General features: G+C 31.0%; 1 protein-coding gene across 1 annotated transcript in view; it reads left to right on the top strand.

Annotated features, from left to right (window-relative positions):
- Positions 1-1596: 1596 nt before the first annotated feature.
- The window catches only part of LOC111714773 (E3 ubiquitin-protein ligase RNF19B), a gene marked incomplete at its 5' end in the record, with an annotated part of 32958 nt that continues 23672 nt past the window's right edge, over positions 1597-10882 (top strand). The window contains 3 exon segments of the mRNA XM_023489974.1: positions 1597-1725; positions 2676-2723; positions 10609-10730. Coding sequence (XP_023345742.1) covers positions 1597-1725; positions 2676-2723; positions 10609-10730 — 299 coding nt within the window.

The raw sequence follows: 10882 nt of genomic DNA, 5'->3' as shown, positions 1-10882 counted from the left end.
TTTCAAAATTTTACAAAGTTAAATAATTTAAGATAAAAATATTTGAAGATTACATATTTAAAGTCTGATTGACCATGAACCTTCCCATGGGCCACGTGAGGTTCCACACAAATTTGGACCTGATCGGTTCAGCCGTTTTGACGTTTATTGGATACAAACAAACAGGCAGACAGACAAGCTAAATTTGTATAAAGATGAAAACACAAGTTGTGATTTTATCCTCAACATATGTAAATTTTATAGTTAGCCTTTATGTGCTTTAAAGTTAAAAACCTTATTTTTAAAATAATAAATAAGAATGCTTGTCCAAAAATACGGGGTAATTATGTAATACATAGATCTGTTATTTCTTGATTGTATTACTCATGTTTACAGCTGAAACAGTATTAATTATAAACAACACGTAGTACATAACGGTAGTATTAAATTAAAAATGTCATGTCGGAATGAGTTTTTTTTCATTCTTTGTTTTAATGTTTCTTTAATATAAATTCAAGATCATGCAGGGAATTAAAATTTATTTTTCTGAAAATTTTAAATTTATTAAAATGCGAACATTTTTCAATTATGTTCCTTGTAAAATGACTGAACTTAGTCTTAAATTACTTTCTGGGAAAATAATCAAATATTTTAAATTTTAGATTTAAGATTTAGTATTTTAGTTGATGGAGCGGGGGGGGGGATGAAATTAGAGGGAAAAATCAGATATGTATTATAAATTCTAAGATCTTAATTTGAAAACGATTTTTCTTCACATTTTGATAGGTTTAGGAGTTTTTAGAAACCTGTCTGCGTCTGTAAAATCAATAAAGTCAATTTAAACGTATATATCTTGTCTAGGGTCGGCCAGTATACTGTCCTGGTCAATCTAAACCTATATATCTTGTCTAGGGTCGCCCAGTATACTGTCCTGGTCAATCTAAACCTATATTTCTTGTCTAGGGTCGGCCAGTGTACCGTCCTGGTCAATCTAAACCTATATATCTTGTCTAGGGTCGGCCAGTATACTGTCCTGGTCATTCTAAACCTATATATCTTGTCTAGGGTCGGCCAGTGTACCGTCCTGGTCAATCTAAACCTATATATCTTGTTTAGGTTCGGCCAGTATACTGTCCTGGTCAATCTAAGCCTATATATCTTGTCTAGGGTCGGCCAGTGTACAGTCCTGGTCAATCTAAACCTAGATTTCTCATAAAAGGTCGACCAGTTGGCATACTAAGCTTATATCTCTTGATTAGGGTCGGCCAGTATACCGTCCTGGTCATACTAAACCTATATTTCTTGTTTAGGGTCGACCAGTGTACCGTCCTGGTCAATCTAAAACTATATATCTTGTCTAGGGTCGGCCAGTGTAGCGTCCTGGTCAATCTAAACCTATATATCTTGTCTAGGGTCGGCCAGTGTACCGTCCTGGTCAATCTAAGCCTATATATCTTGTCTAGGGTCGGCCAGTGTACCGTCCTGGTTCAATCTGAACCTATATATCTTGTCTAGGGTCGGCCAGTGTACCGTCCTGGTCAATCTAAAACTATATATCTTGTCTAGGGTCGGCCAGTGTACCGTCCTCGTCAGTCTAAGCCTATATATCTTGTTTAGGGTCGGCCTGTATACCGTCCCGGTCAATCTAAACCAAGATCACGGTTTTCTCTACGGAATCTGTTCTACTCCAACCCTTTACAGAGTCCGCCCTTCTCCTCCTCGCCTAACAGAAGTAGAAAACTCAAGGTACAGTTGTGTTGGACAATGATGAATATTTACTTGAAAATATATTTTTGGATTAAGTACCTAAAAGGATGAAGAACTCTCCTTTTGATGTTTAATTTTCAGGGGGTGTATCTCCCCCCCCCCTTTTAAATTTACCCATAGAATAAACCTCCTAGGGAGGTAATTCTTGAAAACATTTATCCGTTTTGTAATTTTGCTTTTTAGTGTTCATTTCATAAATAATGAATATTAAATAGATAGAACATTCCATAGAGATGAACATTTTAAAATTTAATGACGTTTCTTTTAAGAGATGGCAATTGGGCATTTTTATGGATGGGTCATTCCATGTTAAGTCAGCCACTTGATTGACGGCATGTCAAAGATTTTGCTGAAATTTTGTAACAATATGAAAAAAAATTCCGGAACCCGAAGCTGAGTGTTCTGAGACCTCCGTGGCCGTAGTTACGGCTTTGGAAAGTTTCCGATATTTCGAGATTTCGAGGACGGTCTCTGTATTTTAAATTGCTCCAACTTTTTAAAGATAGGACTTCTCATAAAGAGGCGTATTCCTAGATAGGACTGTTCCTAGATAGGACTTTTCCTAGATAGGACTTTTCCTAGATAGGACTTTTCCTAGATAGGACTTTTCCTAGATAGGACTTTTTAGAGATAGGACTTTTCCTAGATAGGACTTTTCCTAGATAGGACTTTTCCTAGATAGGACTTTTCCTTCCTAGAGGGGACTTTTCCTAGATAGGACTTTTCCTAGATAGGACTTTTCCTAGATAGGACTTTTCCTAGAGGGGCGTTTTCAATAGAGAGGACCTCAGAACTTCTAATAGACAGGACTTTTCATAGATAAGACATTAACTATGACTTTCTTAGGACAGGGGAACAAAAGTAAAAACTAATGAATTTTTGTAAAACAGGAAATAATTTATTAAACATATCTATTTTGTTTTGTTCAGGATGGAGATACAGGCTCTGATGGGAGTTGGGTGGACAGAGGAAGTCAGGTAAAAGAAATCCTTGGCAGACTTTAAACCTCTATCTGATCAAAAATGTGAAAGATATCCTCGGTTTTCTATTTTTTTCTCAAGTTTTTAACTCTTTTTTTCTCAATTGTCACTGAACCAGAATTGCGCTTGAGTTTAACTTTGAAGAAACCATAAATGAAAATAATCAATTTTCCAAGAGAAAACATGGATATATCATTAATACGGGATCAGACAATAACGCTTTATACTTCCTTCTGATTGTTTGAAAGCTTGTTGCACCTTCTATATAAAAAAAATGTTTTCCAAAAACTTTTTAAATAAATTTAAATTAATCCTTCCTTTAATGTTTCCTCAAATTTTTATTCTTTCAGAGGACTGTTAGAGATTAATGTTCAATCTAAATCTTGTTTCAACTTTATTTCAAATTCACTTAAACCAACTTTTATCTTTTGAGTTAATTTCTATATTTTATTCAGGGTTTGATATTTTCTCTAAAAAAATCATATTGCTTTCTGAAAGGTTTTATAAAATGATAATGTTCTATTTTAACTATTTAGAAACTGTTACTTTCATATTTTAAAGTTAAAATATCAGGGCGTACTTTAGTTCTCAATTGTTAACTTAAAGTGTACTTCAGTTCACAATTGTCAACTTAAAATGTACTTTAGTTCTCTATTGTTAACTTAAAATGTACTTCAGTTCTCAATTGCTAACTTAAAATGTACTTCAGTTCACAATTGTTAAAATGTGATTAAAATCCTATAAAGTTTTAAATCAGAAACTTGACAGAATACTTCCATAATCCATGATACAAGTATTTTAGAATACTTCCATGATACAAGTATTTTAGAATACTTCCATGATACAAGTATTTTAGAATACTTCCATGATACAAGTATTTTAGAATACTTCCATAATACCAGTATATTAAGATATTTTGGATGAAATAAATTAAGACTCAAAGAATGTACTGAGCAAAATTAAAATATTTTTGGAACATGAAAAAAAACCTCAACTATTTTTTTTTAATCAAACTTTCTGTAGAATTTTTACTATTTTTAAACTTTTAAAAAAATCTTTTCATTGATATTGATTTGATATCATTTCCATAAAAACGTCTAATATATATTTACTGGTTACAACCTTTATCAAACTTTATAAACTATTATATCAATCTTTTCTAATACTTGATAAATAAGTAAATAAACAGATGAATAAAACAAACAACAATATTTTTAGCCTAATACTTAAATGCATAAAGTACAAAATTAAAGAAAATATATTTAAATTGTGCGTAAAATGTGCATTGTTTATATTCTTAGCATCTTTATTAGTTTAGTATTACATCATCATTAGGATTTATTTCTGTTCAAGATATTTCTTAAATTCCTGTCTTGCAAAAAAGTTTAAATTGTTTATACTAATACTGCTTTACTGGCAGATCCTCATAGCTATAGGATATAGGAGATAGATTTAAAACATCGGGGTTGAGATAAATTTAGTGTTAAGTGTTAAAAAATGCTTTTTCCCTTCTAAGCATAATAGAGGGTTTACCGCTGAATTAGATTTATCACAGAAATATATGATTTTCTGAGAAAAATTTATGAATAATTCTGGAAACATTAAAAAAATCAAGGTTATTTTTTCTTGTGGAAAGCTGTAAAAAATACAGTATTTTAAACGTATTTCCCTATATCAAGCATTTTGAACTGTTTGTGACAAGTTTTTTGCACTCTTCCTTTCCTTTCTCAGCCCAACACAGGGAGTAAGGAATAGAAGGGAGATATAACTGACGCGGTTCGCCCTACCATATGATTATACATGCTTTGCAGACGGTACTTCATTTGTATATGATTAAAAAAATTTAAATAAACCCAATTGCTATTGTATGTTTCTTCCATACGCACGACCTCTTTCTTTCCCAAAAATGTGATTAATTCAATAAGCTTGGTGCACTTAATAACGCCAGTTGAGATCTTCAGGGGACCCTTCAAGGAACCCTGTAACCTATATCTAACCAATTATGCGGAAGATATTGTCGTTTTTCTAGGCTTAAAACTCACTTTTGTAGAGAAACCACAATAGAAAATAACCAGGTTTTAAAATTATAAACATTGATATCTAATTCATGGTTGATTAGAACAAAGCTATTCAGGATACCGTTCTGAATTGGGTTAAAAATGTCATAGATTGAAAACATTAAAATGATTTTCTTGTCAAGAAATATACTTTATATTTCTAATTTCTTTTGATTTTCTTGTCAAGAAATATACTTTATATTTCTAATGTCTTTTGATTTTCTTATCAAATATACTTTATATTTCTAATTTCTTTTGATTTTCTTATCAAATATACTTTATATTTCTAATTTCTTTTGATTTTCTTATCAAATATACTTTATATTTCTAATTTCTTTTGATTTTCTTATCAAAAATACTTTATATTTCTTCCCGGGGATTTCTGATAAATCCCGTAGCTTTATAATAATTCCCGGGGATTTCTAATAATTTCCGTAGCTTTATAACAATTCCCGGTGATTTCTGATAAATCCCGTAGCTTTATAATAATTCCCGGGGATTCCTGATAATTTACGGTGATTTCTAATAATTACAGCAAATTTCAAACATTCCGGCATAAAAATTATTCCCGCGGATTTCTAATAATTCTTGCGGATTTTTAGACTTTTTTTAGGGATTTCGATCGTCGGCAGCAGGTTGAAGAAAGGCGTAAAGAGTTTTTGATTTTCTTATCAAATATACTTTATATTTCTAATTTCTTTTGATTTTCTTATCAAATATACTTTATATTTCTAATTTATTTTGATTTTCTTATCAAATATACTTTATATTTCTAATGTCTTTTGATTTTCTTATCAAATATACTTTATATTTCTAATTTCTTTTGATTTTCTTATCAAATATACTTTATATATCTAATTTCTTTTGATTTTCTTGTCAAGAAATATCTTTATATTTCTAATGTCTTTTGATTTTCTTATCAAATATACTTTATATTTCTAATTTCTTTTGATTTACTGGTAATAATAAATTGATTTTCTGGTCAAATATATCTTATACTTCTATTTTCTTCTGAATTTCTGGTGGAATTGAGAAGTAACTTGATTCTTGGCGTTCCTCCCATCGTTCACACATTAATTGGCATTTCTGGGACATCAATATACCATTAGTGGGGGGTATAAACGTTATCTGTCTAGTTACAAGAGATTTAGTGTCCTTGGTGTAACCTGAGATATCATATTTCATGTTTCTAGTTTCTAACAATTCTAATTTTGTACCCAATCTTTCCCCCCTCCATTCCTTTCCACATACCCCCCTCCCCCATCCAACGTTGTTATATAAATGGAATACTTAAAGGCATCACCATTGTTATTTTGAGTGACATACCAATTCACAAGGGTACTCTATTATCTGATCAATAATGAAGTGGGTATCGTCATTTGTCTAGCTTGAAGCGTTTAATTCTGACAATTTCCTTCAATGTTTCTGAAGTGAAAGGCTTTATTCAGAAACCACAATTGATGACAATCAATGACGTATACCTCTTACATTATTAAATCTTGACCAGCCAATGCTTTAAAGGATACATTTGTGATTGGTAATGTCTTTAACTTACGTTTATTGTCCTTTAATGTGTTCCATTTTTAATCACATTTTCCTATTTCCATATTTGAAAACTATTATGCGATCAACTGTGTCCTACATCCTCACACTAGTATTAATTGCTAAATGTGAACCCATGTATTGGAAATAATATTATTATGCGATCAACTGTGTCCTACATCCTCACACTAGAATTAATTGCTAAATGTGGACCCATGTATTGGAAATAATATTATTATGCTATCAACTGTGTCCTACATCCTCACACTAGTATTAATTGCTAAATGTAGACCCATGTATTAGAAATAAGATTATTATGCGATCAACTGTGTCCTACATCCTCACACTAGAATTAATTGCTAAATGTGGACCCATGTATTGGAAATAATATTATTATGCTATCAACTGTGTCCTACATCCTCACACTAGTATTAATTGCTAAATGTAGACCCATGTATTAGAAATAAGATTAATCAACTGTGTCCTACATCCTCACACACTAGTATTAATTGCTAAATGTGGACCCATGTATTAGAAATAATATTATTATGCTATCAACTGTGTCCTACATCCTCACACTAGTATTAATTGCTAAATGTGAACCCATGTATTAGAAATAAGATTATTATGCTATCAACTGTGTCCTACAACCTCACACACTAGTATTAATTGCTAAATGTGGACCCATGTACTAGAAATAAGATTATTATGCTATCAACTGTGTCCTACATTCTCACACACTAGTATTGATTGCTAAATGTGGACCAATGTATAGGAAATAAGATTATTATTAGATTAACTGTGTCCTACATCCTCACACACTAGTATTGATTGCTAAATGTGGACCAATGTATAGGAAATAAGATTATTATTAGATTAACTGTGTCCTACATCCTCACACACTAGTATTGATTGCTAAATGTGGACCAATGTATAGGAAATAAGATTATTATTAGATTAACTGTGTCCTACATCCTCACACACTAGTATTGATTGCTAAATGTGGACCAATGTATAGGAAATAAGATTATTATTAGATTAACTGTGTCCTACATCCTCACACACTAGTATTAATTGCTAAATGTGGACACATGTATTGGAAATAAGATTATTATGCTATCAACTGTGTCCTACATCCTCACACTAGTATTAATTGCTAAATGTGGACCCATGTATTAGAAATAAGATTATTATGCGATCAACTGTGTCCTACATCCTCACACACTAGTATTAATTGCTAAATGTGAACCCATGTATTAGAAATAATATTATTATGCTATCAATTGTGTCCTACATCCTCACACTAGTATTAATTGCTAAATGTGGACACATGTATTAGAAATAGATTTATCAAATCTTCTGTGATGAACAAATTTTTCTTCTATTTAAGTTTGCAAAATATACTGCAATTTAGTAATTGTAAAATTGCAACGATATCAATGGACGTGGATATTCTTTCTTTGAACATACATTTACGTATGATATGTTTCATTGCTGATATGGTTGAAATGTTCTGTATTTGATATGTTTTCTATAAGACCTAATTTGATTTGATATCTCTGTTTGGTTATGTTTTGTATGTTTTCCCATTTCGATAACAAGCTTGTTTACAATTATATTAAAGAATAAGATTTCTGTTGATTAGTTGGCTACTGATTACTTTATCATTGCTGATTACTGATTGATAGGTGGAGAATGTAAACATGTTTTATTGCGCGTTTCTGAAGAATATATATTTCTGAAGATTACAGGGGCATACGAGAGCATTCGTGTAGGGGGGGTACATGTTGTGCACCCCCCCCCCCTTAAAAACCCCTTTTATGAAAAAAATATTGATACCTTTTTTAACTATGTAAACTTAAATTTATGTAATTTTCTTAATGGGGGGGGGGGGGGACAAGACCAGGCAATCCCTATTAATACTGTGGTGTAAGGTTCAAGGGATGAAAAATATAGATTGAAACGTTTCTAAAAAAAAAATAAATTATGATATCAAATATATATTTACACTGATGGCAGTATTAATTAAAGCTTTTTTAATGAAACTTTTTTTAGTTAAGGGCAAAAGTGAGATTTTAAAGTATTTTTTCCTATACGATGTAATTATACTTAAGTGGAATACATGCAGTTTTAAGTAATTTAAGTAATGCGTAATTTCCGATGTACCTTTGAAACATTCATTTCTCCATCGTTTCTGAAGCAAGAAATGCCCGAGTCACTTTTGTAGATATTCAGTTTTCAAAATGGGAAACATGGATTTTTAATGCAAAACTTGATCAGACAAAGCTTTGAAGGGTAATGTTGTGAATCAGAATATATTTTAATTCTTTTCTTAATATATATTTCTGAAGAATATTTATTTCTGCAGAATAAATATTTCTGAAGAATATTCATTTCTGAAAAATATATATTTCTTCAGAATAAATATTTCTGCTGAAAAAATATTTCTGTAGGATATATATTTCTGAATAATAAATATTTCTGCAGAAAAAATATTTTTGTAGAATAAATATTTCTGTAGAATATATATTTCTGAAGAATATATATTTCTGAATAATAAATATTTCTACAGAATAAATATTTCTGCAGAATAAATATTTCTGCAGAATAAATATTTCTGTAGAATATATATTTCTGGAGAATATAAATTTCTGCAGAATTAATATTTCTGCAGAATAAATATTTCTGAAGAATATTTATTTCTTAAGAATATATATTTCTGAAGAATATATATTTCTGAATAATATATAGTTCTGAAGAATATATATTTCTGAATAATAATTATTTCTGAAGAATATATATTTCTGAAGAATATATATTTCTGAAGAATTCATACTGATGATTGCATAAAAGCATGAAACAATTTGTTTATGAATAAAATGTTATAAGAAGATTGTTGCGTTTCAACTGATATAAACAGCCTCTACTTGGATCTCATCAGATTTCTGAAGAATATATATTTCTGAAGAATATATATTTTCAACTTTTTCAGTTTAAATATACATTTTAGATGTTTAAATATATATTTCTTCCAAGACAAAATGTTTCATGGGTCTAACCCAATCATCAGTTGGAATAAAGAATTATTCAGAAATAATTATTATTCAGAAATATATATTTCTGATGTTTTATGTTTATTTTTTAGAAGTTAACAATTTAATTCTATTAAAATTTAGTTTCACCTTATAGTTACTATGTCACCTTATAGTTACTATGGAACTCAGAGAAAGGATCCTAGACTTGTATCATCAGTGTTCTCTATCAGGCCTAGATGTTACACTAAACCTGTGGTATCTCTACATATGGAGCCCCTGGTGAAGATCCATCCGTTGTAGGAGACCCTATTATTGCAGGTTCCCTAATTCGAGGAGTACTCTCTAGTGCTTCTTACATAGAAACTTTCCCATCCTGTGATGTGAGCTTCCCGAGGGAATCTCTAATCCCCCAGTTGGATGGATCAGATCCCTCTCCAAAGTCCAACCTCATATTTCATGGATCCAACAAATCTACCACTGAATCTAACCTAGCACCCTCATCCAGTTCCTACAGTATGTTTGGATATTGTACTTCTGACAAGTGTAATCTTTGCCCAAAAAGAACAAGAGCAAAAGTGGGGGATTTCTATGCCTGCTTTGTCTCAAAAGATTCCAGCACAAAAGGATGTGATTTGGTACACGCACATTCGAGAACTAATCTTTGTTTAATAGACAGTGAAAATATATATAAATGTAAAATGTCATTATAAACATGTATATTTAGTATATACACATATCTTTTAACTAATAATGTTTTATGTTATAATTTTACAAAATAAACATTTAGATCTCCTAAAAAAAAATTTAGTTGCTATTCTATATTATCCTTTAAAAAAAGAAAGTTTATCTGGTTTCAATGAGGGGGTGTTCATGAAAATCCAAAAGGGAGTAACATTATTACGCACGAATTGGTACTGGCTAACTTAACGCTGTACACTGGACTCGGTAAGTGTAGAGAAATTGCGATTAAAAAATCTGTTCAGTTGCTTTGAGATTTTGAGAAAACTTATGTCTATCTAATTATATTTTTTCAATCTATTAACTTAATCCATTAAGCAATCTGAGCTAAAGTTAAATACTGCATCACTTTTCATTGCTTTCATTTTATTTGGTGCATCTTTTACTGTCTGGTGATTAACTTTATTTATATCATCCTGTAATCCATGATGAACTCTTTCTTGTTTTATTTGCTGTACTTAATCAAAATCTTCTCCTAGAGTATGCTGAGAGTACAGATTTTCATTTCAGGTGAACGAGGTAGGACTCCATGAGTGTACTCTTTGCCTAGCAGAATGTACTCCAGATCAGTTCCCACCACTCCTTAACTGTGGACATCTATCCTGTATAGTTTGCCTGCAACAGTATGTCAGGTAAATATCTTCTACTTCTAAACTATAGTTTGTTTACAATAGTATGTCATGTATATATCTTCTACTACTCCTAAACTATAGTTTGTTTACAACAGTATGTCAGGTATATATCTTCTACTTCTAAACTATAGTTTGTTTACAACAGTATGTCA

Source organism: Eurytemora carolleeae, unplaced genomic scaffold (genome assembly GCF_000591075.1).
Source record: "Eurytemora carolleeae unplaced genomic scaffold, Eaff_2.0 scaffold1557, whole genome shotgun sequence".
In the NCBI taxonomy this organism is placed as follows: domain Eukaryota; kingdom Metazoa; phylum Arthropoda; class Copepoda; order Calanoida; family Temoridae; genus Eurytemora; species Eurytemora carolleeae.
The sequence above is the reverse complement of the archived record's forward strand: the minus strand, read 5'-3'. Positions and strand labels throughout refer to the sequence as shown.